We start from the raw sequence: 15,862 nt of genomic DNA on the forward strand, positions 1-15,862 counted from the left end.
CTTGCACCAGAGATGTTGTCTAAGAGCCATCCCTGGACATATTCAAGATCAAACTTGATGCAGCCCTGAGCAACCTGCTCTAGTTGGAGGTGTCCCTGTTGGCTGCAAGGGGCTTATACAAGATGACCTTTGAGGGTCTCTTCCAACCCAATGCAATCTGTGCATCTGTCATCTGTGTTATATGTCTTGCCTAGCTCAGCAGATGAGCTCCCTGTTTCTTGCTTTCAAACCCATATTGAAGCTTCTTCCTTCCTCTGCTGGTCCTTTCCTGCCCATAACTGCTTTCTAACCCTCTTTCTGAAGGTACCAAGTCTCACATCAGAACCCTGATGCTGAAAGGGCTGCGCCCATCCCGGCTCACCAGGAACGGATTCACAGCTCTGCACCTGGCTGCTTATAAGGTGAATTATTCTGAACAGAACAGATGGAAAGAAACCAGAGCTGAGCAGCCCTGAACTCTCTGGCTGCCAGTTCTGGTGAAAATAGAAATTTCACATTTAGGGTGCACAGGAAGATGGCTTGTGAAGAGCACAGCACAGGAAACCAGCGTGGGCTTTCACAGTGTCATTCAGGAGGGGACAATGCTGCTTAGGAAAGATTGATCAGATCATACAGTGATGCTCAGGGTAGAGGAGAGTCCTGTTTGCTCTTATAGACAATAAAAGAAACACTCTTGAAGCAATTTATAATTTTTTTCCTTTTTTGTTGTCTCTCCTCATGTCCCAGATGACAGTTGGGCTCAGTCTTAGAGGTCTTTTCCAACTGAGAAAATTCTATGATTCCATGATTCAGCTTCCATATGAATTGACTTCACTGTTATATTTATCCTTTAAGGTGATAAATGAAAAGACTGCAAATAAAAAGACCCTAAAAAGAGGAGTAAGGATTTAAGTGCTCTTGTGGCCAAGAGAGCCAATGGGATCCTGGGCTGGATCAGGAAAGCTGTGTCCAGCAGGGCTAGGGAAGTTCTTCTCCCTCTCTACTCTGCCCTGCTGAGACCATCCCTGCAATCCTGTGTCCAGTTTGGGGTTGTCCAGGTCAAGAGAGACAGAGACCTGCTGGAGAGAAGCCAAGGGAGAGCCAGGAGGATGCTTAGGGGACTTGAGCATCTCCCCTGGGAAGAGAGCCTGAGAGCCCTGGGGCTGTTTAGTGTGGAGAAGAGAAGGCTGAGAGGGATCTGATCAATGTCTCTCAATGTGTGAGGAGTGGGTGTCAAGGGGAGGGGGCCAGGCTCTTTTGGGTGGGTCACAGGGAGAGGACAAGGAACAATGGGTTCAAAGTTGAACAGAGAAGATTTCAGCTCACCATGAGGAGAAACTTCTTTGCAGTGAGGGTGCCAGAGCCCTGGAGCAGGCTGCCCAGGGGGGTTGTGGAGTCTCCTTCTCTGGAGCCTTTCCAACCCCCCCTGGCTGCATTCCTGTGCAGACTACCCTAAGTGCTGCTGCTCTGGCAGGGGGTTGGACCTGATGATCTCTTGAGGTCCCTTCCAACCTCTGATACACTGTGAGACTGTGATGCTGTGAAGTGGACAAAGACAACATTTTCCTAAAGAATATCTCCTGGGAACTCCTTGAGTGCCCTTCTTTTCTGTGATGTTGGGGAAGTGGTAAAGTCACCACCTCTGGAGGTCTCTTTTTCCCAAGGAGCAAGCAATAGTAGAAGGAGAAACATCCTCAGGTTGCACCTTAGGTTGGACATGAGGAACAATTTCTTCCCCAGAAAGTTTGCCCAGGCTGCCCAGGGCAGTGGTGGAATCCTCATTCTTGGAGGGGTTTGACAAGCTGTGGAGATGTGGTGCTGAGGGTCATGGTTTAATGGTGATCTGGCAGTACTGGGTCAGTGGTTGGATGTGAGGAGCTTAAAAGTCTCTTCCAGCCAAAATGATTCTGTTGTATGTTTCTATGATTCTGTTCTATGTTTCTGTGATTCCATTCTATGTTTCTGTGATTCCATGACTCCATGTTGTGACCTATAACACAGTCTGGTGAGCACTTCTAATGGCTTGGAGACTGAGAGGTTTATAAAGGCAACATGAGCTGAGAGCAGAGACTATTTTAAAAGATACAGGCTTTGGTCCAGCAAACAAGAGACTGCTGGTGCCCTGGACAACTCTTCCCTCTGCTTCCTGTCTTGTCCTCTGTGCTCCTGGGGTTATGGTTGATCCTTTCTCCTGAAAAATATCCTCAGATACTAGGAAGAAATTCTTTCCAGTGAGGGTGGTGAGACACTGGAACAGGTTGCCCAGGGAGGTTGGGGATGCCTCCTCCCTGGAGGTGTTCAAGGTCAGGTTGGATGAGGCCTTGAGCAACCTGGGCTGGTGGGAGGTGTCCCTGCCCATGGCAGGGGGGGTTGTGACAGGATGACCTTTGATGTCCCTTCCAACCCAAACCATTCCATGATGATTCCATGAAAGGCAGCAATGTGATGGCAGGAGAGGTGCAGATAGCCCCAGCTGCCTCTGGGTGCCTGTCTGCTGTGGTGCCAGCTGTGTTCCAGGAGTAACAGGTTTCAAACATGTGCCTTTAGGACGAGGTGGAGCTGCTGACAGCACTGCTGCACGGGGGAGCTGACATCCAGCAGGTGGGGTACGGAGCCTTGACCGCCCTTCACATCGCCTCCATCGCTGGGCACCACAAGGTATGGCTCTCCTCTCTGAGATCAGAGAATCCTGGAATCAGTCAGGGTGGGAAGGGAGCACAAGGATCATCCAGTTCCAACCCCCTGCCATGGCCAGGGACACCTCACACTACAGCAGGCTGGCCAGAGCCTCATCCAGCCTGGCTGCAAACACCTCCAGGGCTGGGGCCTCAACCACCTCCCTGCACAACCCATTCCAGGCTCTCACCACTCTCATGGGGAAGAACTTCTTCCTCACCTCCACTCTCAATCTCCCCACTTCCAGCTTGATTCCATTCCCCCCAGGTCTGGCACTCCCTGAGAGCCTAAAAAGTCCCTCCCCAGCTTTCTTGGAACCCCCTTCAGATCCTGGAAGGCCACAAGAAGGTCACCTCAGAGCCTTCTCTTCTCCAGACTGAACAGCCCCAACTCTCTCAGTCTGTCCTCATAGCAGAGCAGCTCCAGCCCTCTGCTCATCCTGGTGGCCCTTCTCTGGACACCTTCCAGCATCTCCAGATCCCTCTTGGAATAGAGGCTCCAGACCTGGATGCAGTACTCCAGGTGGGGTCTCAGCAGAGCTGAGCAGAGGGGGAGAATCCCCTCCCTTGCCCTGCTGGCCACACTTCTCCTGATGCAGCCCAGGCTCTGCTTGGCTTTCTGGGCTGCAAGTGCACACTGACAGCTCCTGCTGAGCTTCTCATCCCCCAGCACCCCCAAGTCCCTCTCCTCAGGGCTGCTCTCCAGCCAGTCCCTGCCCAGCCTGCATTTGTACTTGGCATTGCCTGATTATCTGAGCAGCTTGTTCAGTCTGGTGTCATTCAAAACAAAGCTGAGGACAGGGGCAGTGCAGTGCTTACTTTTTGTAAGTTTTGGGAAAACCACATCAGTGCACAGCTCTGACACTGAAAACCCAGGCACAAAGGACATGGACCTCTTGGTGCAGGTCTGGCCATTAGGGCCACAGCAATGCTGGGAGGGCTGCAAGCCCTCTGCTGGGAGGTCAGGCTGAGAGAGTTGGGGTGGTTCAGCCTGGAGAAGAGAAGGCTCCAGGGAGACCTTCTGGTGGTCTTCCAGTGCTTAAAGGGACCTCCAAGAAATCTGGGGACAGATTTTTGAGCAGGGCATGTTGTGGCAGGGCATGTTGTGACAGGACAAGGGGTGATGATTTGAACTCAAAGAGGGAGATTCAGACTGAATAGAAGGGAGAAGTGTTTGATATTGAGGGTGGTGAGATCCTAGCCCAGGCTGCCCAGAGAGGTGAGAGATTCTCCATCCCTGGAACCATTGTAGGTCAGGTTGTCTGGGGGGTCTGAGCAACCTGCTCTATTTGCCTATGTCCCTGCTGACTGCAGGGGGGTTGGACTGGATGGACCTTGCAAGGTCTCTTTCAAACCAAACCTGTCCATGATTCTGTGATTCCATGACTCTATGATTCTATACAACTGTCCTTAAAGTCATAGCAATACACTGCAGAGATGTTTTCTAGGTAGCAGACCTGCTAACCACCAGACATATGCTGGGATTCAGACACTCACACATGTGAGGACTTCCAAACCTGGATACAGAGTGAGGCTTCCAATCACTGCTGTTCTGCCTGGAGAAGACGTAGAGCAGAAGACTTTTTTCTCCCTCTCCTAGGTGTCATGGGCTCTGTGCTTTTCACTTCAGAGCCAGAGGTTCTCACTTTGGAGCTCTTTGATGCTGTGGATTAGTGCAGAGGAAATTTGTCAGGGGAAGGCTGGCATGAACCTCAAGCATCAATCTTGATGAGTCTCCTGTGGGCTGGAGAGTGATGGCTGTGGGGAGAAGGGGAGGGAAGAGAGGGATGAGGTTCCCCAGCTGCCTGCAGTCAGGCCCTTCCCTTCTAGACCCACTGTCAATCAGGAATCTGTTTTCTTCTCATTTGCCACCCCAGCTCAGTCATTTCACACCTCAGCTCGTTTCTGTCACCTTGACAACGGCTCACTCAGGGCTATTTATTTATTTATTTATTTTTAATCTCTTGAAGTAGTGGGTGTGCAAAATTACTACAGTAATGAAGGGCTCAGCACTGCAGAGCTGCTCATGGCTTTTGGCTGTGACATCTGTGATCTCCTTTGGGTCCCTTAAGCACACAAAGCCTTTGTCCCCTGCTTGAGTTTTAAAGACAGAGTGCTGGGCTAACTGATGGGGCCAGAAACAGCAGAACCCTTTAAAGAGAGATAATCAACAAGAAGCACAAGAAAACATAACTCAGTGCAAAGAAGGGCATGCAGATGACACTGATGCTCACCTTTACACCATGCAGCTTGGACTTGGACATTCACCTGAGGTAGAAGAGCTTGGCTGGATGGCTGGAATGAAATTTGCAGCAGTGGGGGGAAATCTCTGTGTGTACATGGCAAGAAATGTAGAGATTTGGGCTGGAGATGAGGAAGAAATTCTTTACAGTAAGGGTGATGAGACACTGGAACACTACCACAGGGAGGCTGTGGATGTCCCCTCCCTGGAGGTGTCCAAGGCCAGGTTGGATGAGGGCTTGAGCAACCTAGTCTTGTGGAAGGTGTTCCTGCCCATGGCAGGGGGGTTGCAACTGGATGATCTTTAATGTCCCTTCCAACCCAAACCATTCTGCGATTCTATGATTAAGGTTGGAAAAGACCTTTAAGATAATTTAGTCCAACCATCAGTCCATCACCACCACTATGGCCATGAAACCATGTCCCAAAGTGCTATGTCTACACCTCCAGGGATGGTGACTCCCCCACCTCACCACTCAGTGATCCCTTCTGAGTACTCCACCTTGATCTGCAGGTAGGCACAGATAGACAAAGTGCCTCACATCTCAGTGGGCATGGCAGGGCTCAGAATTCTTTGGAGTCTTTGAACACTAGTGGAAATAATGATACCAGTGGGAAAGTAGTCATGGGGAGAAAGAAGCCACACTGGAAGTACAGCTCCAAGCTTCTGCAGAAGCAGTTTTGCAAGGGCAAGTAAGAACTGTGTGCCCCTAGGGAATGCTCTGCTGTAGCTTGGCTGTGAAAGCCTGAGAGTGAAGGAGGCAGAGATCTGCTGCAGCAATGGTTGCATCAAGAGAAGTGTGGCCAGCAGGGCAAGGGAGGGGATTCTCCCCCTCTGCTCAGCTCTGCTGAGACCCCACCTGGAGTACTGCATCCAGGTCTGGAGCCTCTATTCCAAGAGGGATATGGAGGTGCTGGAAGGTGTCCAGAGAAGGGCCACCAGGATGAGCAGAGGGCTGGAGCTCCTCTGCTATGAGGACAGACTGAGAGAGTTGGGGCTGTTGAGTCTGGAGAAGAGAAGGCTCTGAGGTGACCTTCTTGTGGCCTTCCAGGATCTGAAGGGGGTTCCAAGAAAGCTGGGGAGGGACTTCTTAGGCTGTCAGGGAGTGCCAGACCTGGGGGGAATGGAATCAAGCTGGAAGTGGGGAGATTGAGAGTGGAGGTGAGGAAGAAGTTCTTCCCCAGGAGAGTGGTGAGAGCCTGGAATGGGTTGTGCAGGGAGGTGGTTGAGGCCCCATCCCTGGAGGTGTTTGCAGCCAGGCTGGATGAGGCTCTGGCCAGCCTGCTGTAGTGTGAGGTGTCCCTGGGCATGGCAGGGGGGTTGGAACTGGATGAGCCTTGTGCTCCCTTCCAACCCTGACTGATTCTATGATGCTATGATTCTATGGTTGTAGAGCCAGCTGGTGTCCTGAGCACAGGGTAAGACCCACAGGATCACAGAATCATAGGTTGGGACCTTTAAGGCTCATCCAGTCCTGCAGTCAGCAGGGACATCTGCAACCAGAGCAGGGTTGCTCAGAGCCCCAAACAACCTGACCTGGAATAGTTCCAGGTATGGGACATCTTCTACCTCTCTGGGTGACTTGGGCCAGGCTCTCACCACCCTCAGTGTCAAACATTTCTTCCTTCTCTCCAGTCTAAATCTTCCTCTTTCAGTTTGAACCATCACCCCTTGTCCTGTCACAACAGGCCATGCTCAAAGGCAGGAGAGATGCTGTGTCTGGGAAGAGTGTCCCCACTTCCAGTGGAGATCCATGCTGTGCTGTTCACCCTCAGGAACTGTGTGTGTAGCCAGCGTGGAGATGCAGAGATGCAGATGTAGATGGCTCTGAGCGTGTCTGTGTGTAGATGTCTACATATACAGGGAGGTGGTGGAGTCACTATCCCTGGAGGTGCTCAAGAAACATGTGGGACATGGTTTAATGGCCACAATGGTGTTGGGTTGATGGTTGGAGTCATTGACCTTGGAGGTCTTTTCCAACCCAAACACTTCTATGATCCTACAGATGTGTGTGTGTGTATACTTTGTCTGCTGGAGACCTTTCCCAGGCTTATGTACCACCACCAGGGGCAACTGAGGACACTGATGAAGTTACCTTTACCTTGCAGCCTCCCAAAGGTTTCCAAAATGATTTCAACCCAACAAGTGTGCTGGGATGGATAAAGTCCCAGCTGGTGGACAGCCTCGTGGTACTCTGTGTGGAGAAGGTTAAGCTGCCAGAAGGTTAAAGCAATTTACAAGTGGTCACACCAAGGAACTCAATTAAAAAGCTGTTAGCCTTCAGGGTTGCAGTCAGCAGCTCCAGCAGTGATCAAGGGACAGATCCATCTGCAGCGTTGGTATCAGTGGGTGCATGAGGAAGCATGTGAGCAGGGCAAGCTCACCACTCAAGGGCTGAAGGTCAGCACTCAGGGAGGGAGGATGGGGTTCCAGGGTGTGTTTGAGGCCAAGGCTGAGTGGGGCTGGGGGTGTTTGTGCTGGAGCATTGAGCCCCTGAGCTCACACAGCTCCGTGTCATTCCCCTACAGCACACACTGCTCCTGTCTTCAGCTTGCTGGGAATCACAGAATCATAAAATCATAGAATCTCAAAATCATAGAATCATAAAATCATAGAATCATAAAGTCATAAAATCATAGAATCAAAAAACCATAGAATCATAGAAGTGTTTGGCTTTGAAAAGCCCTCTAAGATCATGGTGTCCAACCATCAGCCCAACACCACCATGGCCATCAAACCACATTCCCAAGTGCCATCTCCACACCTTTCTTGAACCCCTCCAGGGATGGTGACTCCACCACCTCCCTAGGCAGCCTGTCCCAATGCCTGGCCACTCTTGCAGGATCTTCCTGATCCAGGCCAGGATGCTGTTGCCCTTCTTGGCCAACTGAGTACACTGCTGGCTCACTATTTGTATATCCTACTGCTAAAAGCAGATGAGAAACCACCATATCTCACAGAATTACAATGGAGGTGTTAGAATCACAGAGTCCTTTAGGTCCTTGTGCATCATCAGGTCCAACCCTTAACCCAGCACTGCCATGGCACCACCAAACCTTTTCGCTCAACACCACATCTCAATGGTTTTGAAGCCCCTCCAGGGATGGGGACTCCAGCCCTGCCCTGGGCAGCCTGGATCAGTGTTAAGCAGAGCCTGAACTCTTTAATGATCTTCTTCTTCTTCGATGGGTGGGCAGAGGCCAATGGGAGGAGATTGAACATAGGATAAGAGTTCTACACTTTGGCCACAACAACCCCAAGCAGCACTACAGGCTGGGGACAGAGTGGCTGGAGAGCAGCCAGGCAGAGAGGGACCTGGGGGTGCTGGTTGATAGGAGCTGAACAGGAGCCAGCAGTGTGCCCAGGTGGCCAGGAGAGCCAACAGCATCCTGGCCTGGATCAGGAATAGTGTGGCCAGCAGGAGCAGGGAGGTTATTCTGCCCTGTACTCTGCACTGCTCAGGACACACCTTGAGTGCTGTGTCCAGTTCTGGGCTCCTCAATTCAAGAGAGATGTTGAGGGACTGGAAGGTGTCCAGAGAAGGGCAAGGAAGCTGGGGAGGGGTCTGGAACACAAACCCTGTGAGGAGAGGCTGAGGGAGCTGGGGGTGTTTAGCCTGGACAAGAGGAGGCTCAGGGCAGACCTCATTGCTGTCTACAACTACCTGAGGGGAGGTTGTAGCCAGGAGGGGGTTGGTCTCTGCTCCCAGGCAACCAGCAGCAGAACAAGAGGACACAGTCTCAAGCTGTGCCAGGGGAGGTCCAGGCTGGATGTTAGGAGGAAGTTCTTCACAGAGAGAGAGATTGCCCATTGGAATGGGCTGCCCAGGGAGGTGGTGGAGTCACCATCCCTGGAGATGTTCAAGAGAAGCCTGGGTGAGGCACTTGGTGCCAGGGTCTGGTTGATTGGATAGGGTGGGTGCTAGGTTGGACTGGGTGATCTTGGAGGTCTCTTCCAGCCTGGCTGATTCTATGATTCCATGATTCTATGGTTCACCTCTGTGGAGTGTGCCTTGAGTGGCTCCTCTGTGAGAATACAAACTGCTCTGCTCTGCACTGAGCTTCCAGTCATCTTTACATGGCAGGCCTTGTCCTGCAGATGCCAAAGGGAGGTCTGCCATTTGTCTCATGTCTGAGGTTGTTGAAAAATAAGGGTGTTCAGAACCCAGCAAGGATAAGCCCATGAACTTAATCAGACATAGCTTATGGTGAGTGGGTTTGAAAAGCCCCTGATATTTCTTCCTTGGGAACGATCAGATCCTTATCAGAAGTATTCTCCATAAATGGAGTAGGACTCTAAATAACTCATTTGGTTCATCTGCTGATCTGGAGATTTGAGATTTATAGTCCAAGGGCTAAGCTTTTTCTTTCCTTCTTTTTATACAGCTTTGAAATCTTCAGTCAGCTTAGAAGCTCCTCTGCTTAGAGCTTATTTTGTCCACAGTTTCATTAATATTCAAATCCAAAATCATTTTTTTCAACCTCCTGAAAAAAAAAAAATCAGACTAAATCTAGGAAAGAGAAAATATTTTTTTTTTGTCATCTTCTTAATTCCACTAAGGTAAATTATTTATGCCATTAAATAAATAAATAGCAGAGGTATGCACATCAGTCTGTGCAACACCCACAGTTACATTTACAATGAGGGTGGTGAGACATTGGAACAGGTTGCCCAAGGAGGTGGTGGATGACCCCTCCCTCGAGGTGTTCAAGGCCCTTGAGCAACCTGTTCCAGTGGGAGGTCTCCCTGCCCATGGCAGGGTGGTTGGAACAAGATGATGTTTGAGGTCCCTTCCAACCCAAACCATTCTATGAATCTCTACCACATGGTCTTTGTTACAGAAGAGGACTGTCTGTATTTGAGAGAAAGATGGAGAGAACTGGAGGGGGAAAATAATTTTGCTCCCCATTTCCATGAAAAGGGAGTCTAGGGTCAGTCAGTCTGTAGCTGTCACTCCATCACCACTCCTGAGACCACCAAAGTGGCCAGTCCTCTAAAACAAGGACCCTGAAGACCACCAGCATGACTGGGAGGTTCCAACTCATTTCAGCCAGTCTCCTGTTTAAATATTCCATCTGCTCCTCGACTTAGGGACCTGGTTTCCTTCACCAAAACTATAATTTGCTTGTTTCATCCACGAAGAGAAATCGCAGTTCTCAGTTGGGAAAATGAAAAAATCAATGACAAATTATAAAATAAGCTGAAGGCTGCATCAGAAACATCACCAAAGCAGTTTAATAAATCTCACACTAATTCTGCTGGTTTGAACACATCAAATATTTCCAGCCCAGGGAGGTGCCTCTGACACATTGGTGCATTGCCCAGTGTCACCACGCTGGAAACCCAGTACCATTGCCTGTGCTTTGCCTAAACAGCAGTTGTCAATCTGAGCTCACAACATCTGGGGATGTGTGACCAGGGATGGGGGCTGCAGGCAAGATCAGCCAGTGCTACCTGATGTTTGCAGGCTGCAAACCTGACCATCTCGAGTGGGACTGTGTTTGTAGAAGGACCTGTTAGGGAAAAGGGGGTTGGTCCCATCTGGAAGGTTGTCTACATTAATAAATCCCTTTTCATTCAAAAGTCTTTCACTGCATCACCATGTTTGCCCCTCCTGTCTCCACTGGAATTTTCCTCATGACAGGTGTGCATTCAAAGGATTTAACAAGCCTTGAAAATTTAAATTGATGTGACACTTTTTAAATGGCTCACAAAATCATCTCCTCTTCTCTTCTCTTCTCTTCTCTTCTCTTCTCTTCTCTTCTCTTCTCTTCTCTTCTCTTCTCTTCTCTTCTCTTCTCTTCTCTTCTCTTCTCTTCTCTTCTCTTTCTTCCTCTTCTCTTCTCTTCTCTCCTCTCCTCTCCCTTCCCTTCCCTTCCCTTCCCTTCCCTTCCCTTCCCTTCCCTTCCCTTCCCTTCCCTTCCCTTCCCTTCCCTTCCCTTCCCTTCCCTTCCCTTCCCTTCCCTTCCCTTCCCTTCCCTTCCCTTCCCTTCCCTTCCCTTCCCTTCCCTTCCCTTCCCTTCCCTTCCCTTCCCTTCCCCTCCCTTCCCCACCTCCCCTCCCCTCCCTTTCCCTCTCCTCTCCTCTCCTCTCCTCTCCTCTCCTCTCCTCTCCTCTCCTCTCCTCTCCTCTCCTCTCCTCTCCTCTCCTCTCCTCTCCTCTCCTCTCCTCTCCTCTCCTCTCCTCTCTCCTCTCCTCTTTTCTTCTCTATTTTCTTCTCTTCTCCATTTTCTTCTCTTCTTTCTTTCCCTTCCCCGCACCTTATGCAAGTGCTGCACCTTCCTAGCCTGTTGTTTTATGTGACACCAACTTTTCAGACCTTTCCAGAGCCACCTTAGAACCATGGCTGCAGCAAGCCTATTGACACACATTGATAGTTCTTCCTCATGTCTGATCTCAATCCAGCTTCTTCCACTTTGAAGCTATCACCCCTCATTTGAAGCCATCACCCCTCATTATTTGAAGCCATCACCCCTCACCCTGTCACTCCATGCCTTTGTAACAAGACCCTCCCCAGCTCTTCTCTAGCCCCCTTCAAATCCTGGAAGGCTGCTCTAAGGTCTGCCTGGAGCCTTCTCTTCTCCAGGCTGAAAGAGTAACCCTGTAGGAGAAGCAATGCTGGGGAAAGTGTTGAGTTTGGAGACACCAGTACCTGCACCTCATTTGTGATTGATCTGTGACCTGAGTTGCAGCTAGTTGGAACAGCTAAGATAAAAGAACATGCAAAAGCTTACTGCAGGCCTGGTGCCCCTCCTCATCTCTTACAGAAGTATTGCAATAGATTATTTTCCTAAGGAGGACAATTAATTGCACATTCATCAGCAAGTTGTGTTTGAAACACTCCAAATCCCTTTAGCAGTTTCCCAGCTCAGTCTGAGGGAGTTTGTTCTAAGGTCCTTGCAGGTACACAGAGGGTTGGGAGCTGCAAAGACACCTTGCAGGACATGCCTGACCTTACCTACATTGGGTAAACTGGGAGGAATTAGGCAAATGCTTGCCACTGATCATGTTTGTATTTGAATACCTTAATGAACTCTGAATATCATGACAAGTGCTTTGGCTGTTGTAGTGTAAGGCTGTGCAGGGTCTTGCAGTGGTGACTTGCTGAAGTTGTCTTCTCATTTAAATTTCACCTGCAAAAAGTCAATACTCATTGATCTTATTTTCCTAGAGGAGGTTTTATCCTCTGCCCTTGTCCAAGAGACAAAGTCCTTATGTAGTCTGTCTTGTGTTTGATTTTGTTGACTCCTCCTGACCTTCAGAGTAGTTTAATTAATTGTCTTTGAAGCGAACATAATTGACTTGAATGGTCAAAAAGCTTCTGAAAAAAATCTTTCATAAGTGAATCTTGAGGGGAAAAAAAAAAACAACAACACAAAGTGAGGTGCTCGGAGTATCATTTTGAAATAGAAATTGGTCATGGGAGGGAAAGGGGAGCAGTCATGTCCTGGTTTGACTGGGCTGTAATTCTTGGCCAGCCATAGTCTGCAGGTTGTTAGCAGGTTGGAGTCAGCCAAGAGCTTAAGCCAGGGCTGCTGTCACCAGCTGGCTCCAGGTCAACCCCAGGAACATCATGCTGAATATAAAGGGGGAAGTCTGCTAGGAACAAGGGTTTCTTCTGTTCCTGCTCCATCCTTGGAGCATCTTTCTTCTCCTGAGCACTGCTGTGGTGGCTGAGTATCACTTTCTTTTCTTTATATTGGCATTAATGCCAGTTTTACCTTCTCATCAGACCTGTAGGACTCCTCTTCTGGCTCCTCCTTGGCTGGGGAGGGGTCATCAGGTGATAGAGGCACTGCTGTACTTTAGGCCTAGACACAGGCTAGGTGGAGGCAAACTGTTTCACTCCTCCTGCCCATGCTGCTGCAAGCCCAGCCTAGGAAGCTGCTGGCTGATTTCTGGCCATGCCAACCAGCTGGCTCACCTTCAGCCTGCTGTGGACCAGGCTCCTGAGGTCCCTCCCAGCAGAGCTGCTCCCCAGCCTGGGCTGTTGCAGTAGAGGTTTTGTGTTTGTTTGTTCCTCCAGCCTGTCTGGAGCATCCCCCACCCTTGGCTGTATTGAGGACATAATTTGATGCCCTTTGCTGACATGAGAAAAATGCACTCCATTGCTGCCTGAGCTATGAAAAGGGCAGGTCCCAGTGCAGAGCCCTGCAGTGCTCAGCTTGATAGCAGCCTGGAGACCTCTTCAACCACTGCCCTCCAAGCCCACATCCAACCACTCTCCCACCCACCAGCTTTGCACCTACCCAGACCATAAGATCTCAGCTTTGCCACATGACTGTTGGAGAGATGGTGTTGAAGGCCATGCTGAAGTCAGTGGCACCCCCTGTTCTCCCCTTGCCCCAAAATCCAGTTGTCCTGTTGGAGAGGACAGTCAGGTTGGTCAGGCTTGCCTGTGGTGAATCTGTGACCAGCTGCACCTGATCACATTGAGGCATTGAGAGCTGCCCTGCCTGCAGCACAAAGGTGTCCCCTGGGTGATGAGCTGCACTGCTAGCTATGGGCTGTCTCCTGAGGACACAAATCTATTTTGGCCTCTTTTTTTTTTTTTTCTTTAATGAGAATTTAAAGATCTTTTTGCACCAGAAATTTTCCCCTGGCTTTCTGCAGTGGTTTACTATTTTTTTTTTCTCTTTACACATCTCTCCAGCACACCCACCTACTTGTAATGCCTGTGACAGCTTCCAGTGTTTCCTAAGATTCTTTTCTTCTTTCTTAGAAAGGTAGCTTGTCTGTGAAGCTCTCAGGATTGTCTCTGTGCCTCTCTCATCATCTACAGCTGAGTGGAGCTTGCTTAATGTGACTCACAACCCCCTTTTCTTACCAGCAGATCACAAAGTAGCTGGCATGGTTGCCATTCCTGCAGCCTGGAAAAAGGTGTCAGGATTCATCTAGTGTCACATTCATCATCAGAGGTACCATCCACATTGCTCAGCACAGCTTGTTTTCATCTTGAAGATCCACCATGAGGCTTGTGGGTGAAGCTCTATGTTTAATTCCACCTCCCAAAGAGATTAAGGAGGATTGGAGTTGTGGTCACATCCCTGAGGGTGTTGTAGCCTCACTGTTGCATGCCTGAGTTAAAACTAAACTGATCCAAAGGTCTTCCAACCATGCTCTTGTAAAAGCTTAGGGGTCCAAACATCTCTCTTCAGAGCCAACAGCTACAATTTCAGTTTTGTGATAATACTTTGCTGGAAAATGTCTGAAATCAATCACTCAGAAGCTACCAAGCCATTAAATCACAGACTGTCTGGCTCAGTGTGGATGTGGCACTCCAGAATGTGGTTCAATGGCCATGGTGGTGTTAGGTCAATAGTTGGATTCAACCTTGGAGGTCTTTTCTAACCAAAACAGTTCAATGATTCCCCACCTCTGGTCCACCAAGCTGCTGGTACATTGCAAAGTGCCTGGCCATGGGATGCTGAACAGAAGGTGTTGGTTCTATCAACCAACCCCTAACAGCATGTTCCTTAGTGACTACCTGAAGACATTAACACTCAGCTGGTGAGGGCATGTGCAAAGGCTGTTACTGAGCTGTCCTTCAGCTGGCACCAGGGTCAGCAGCTCCTCTAAAGATCTTAGGGGGGAGTCATCCATAAGGTTTGGGTTTCTGATGAAGTCAAACTCCTCTTCAAAACCCATAACAAAAGGATGCACACTAGGCTTCAATGCCCTTTGAAATCCTAGAATCAGTCAGGGTTGGAAGGGACCACAAGGATCATCCAGTTCCAACCCCCCTGCCATGCCCAGGGACACCTCACACTACAGCAGGCTGGCCAGAGCCTCATCCAGCCTGGCTGCAAACACCTCCAGGGCTGGGGCCTCAACCACCTCCCTGCACAACCCATTCCAGGCTCTCACCACTCTCCTGGGGAAGAATTTCTTCCTCACCTCCACTCTCAATCTCCCCACTTCCAGCTTGATTCCATTCCCCCCAGTCCTGGCACTCCCTGAGAGCCTAAAAAGTCCCTCCCCAGCTTTCTTGGAGCCCCCTTCAGATCCTGGAAGGCCACGAGAAGCCTTCTCTTCTCCAGACTGAACAGCCCCAACTCTCTCAGTCTGTCCTCATAGCAGAGCAGCTCCAGCCCTCTGCTCATCCTGGTGGCCCTTCTCTGGACACCTTGCAGCATCTCCAGATCCCTCTTGGAATAGAGGCTGCAGACCTGGATGCAGTACTCCAGGTGGGGTCTCAGCAGAGCTGAGCAGAGGGGGAGAATCCCCTCCCTTGCCCTGCTGGCCACACTTCTCCTGATGCAGCCCAGGATGGTTAAAACTAGTGGGAAAAGGGCACATCTGAATACATCAGGGAGTGGACCTTCCACAGATGACGTGTGCAGGCACTCCCAGGGGAAAAGTGCATTCCCATTTACCTTGTGTGAAGAAATGTTCCCTGTACATGAATGCTGCTTGGTGACAGAGCTGTGTTCTCAGAGTGCTTGAGATTGACACAGGGTTAAATGCTGGCCCCAGTGTTGTCTGTCTGAAGTGATGTGGAGGTCTCAGCCTAGGTAGCAGCTGACTCAGATGTGCATCATCACAGCTCCCACTGACTTGGCATCACCAGTGGCAGTCTCTGTGGGGAAGAGCAGGTACAAACAGCATCCTGTGGTCATATCCATTTCTTTGTCCCTTCTCCTGATGGTCAGGGAGGTGTTTCCCAGCTGTGACTCACAGCCCAGCATCTTTCACCATCATTAGATCCAGAAAATCTCATTCCTTAGGATGATGTGTAGAACTACTCAAGCAATCCATGGTACAAGCCCCTTGATGTTCCCAGAGGCTCCCCTAGGCTGCACAAAACCCATCAGCCTCTGGGCTCTGATGTGGGCTCCAAAGTGGTTTCATTCAGGCTTCTATTTTGACAGGTTATTCAGGAAGCAAATATTTGATAATTCATAGCTGTCCAGGAGAACCTGGAAAGCTGAAAGAAAACACTTTGGGTTATTTATTGAAGCCAAAG

General features: G+C 49.8%; 1 protein-coding gene across 1 annotated transcript in view; it reads left to right on the forward strand.

Moving 5' to 3' along the window:
• TNNI3K (TNNI3 interacting kinase) overlaps positions 1 to 15,862 on the forward strand; it is a 79,488-nt gene that overhangs the window by 7,925 nt on the left and 55,701 nt on the right. The window contains exons 4-5 of the mRNA XM_054383950.1: positions 304 to 401; positions 2,527 to 2,637. Of these exons, the coding sequence (XP_054239925.1) occupies positions 304 to 401; positions 2,527 to 2,637 (209 nt within the window). The remainder of the gene's footprint in view (positions 1 to 303; positions 402 to 2,526; positions 2,638 to 15,862) is intronic.

Source organism: Indicator indicator, chromosome 10 (genome assembly GCF_027791375.1).
Source record: "Indicator indicator isolate 239-I01 chromosome 10, UM_Iind_1.1, whole genome shotgun sequence".
Taxonomy (NCBI): Eukaryota; Metazoa; Chordata; class Aves; order Piciformes; family Indicatoridae; genus Indicator; species Indicator indicator.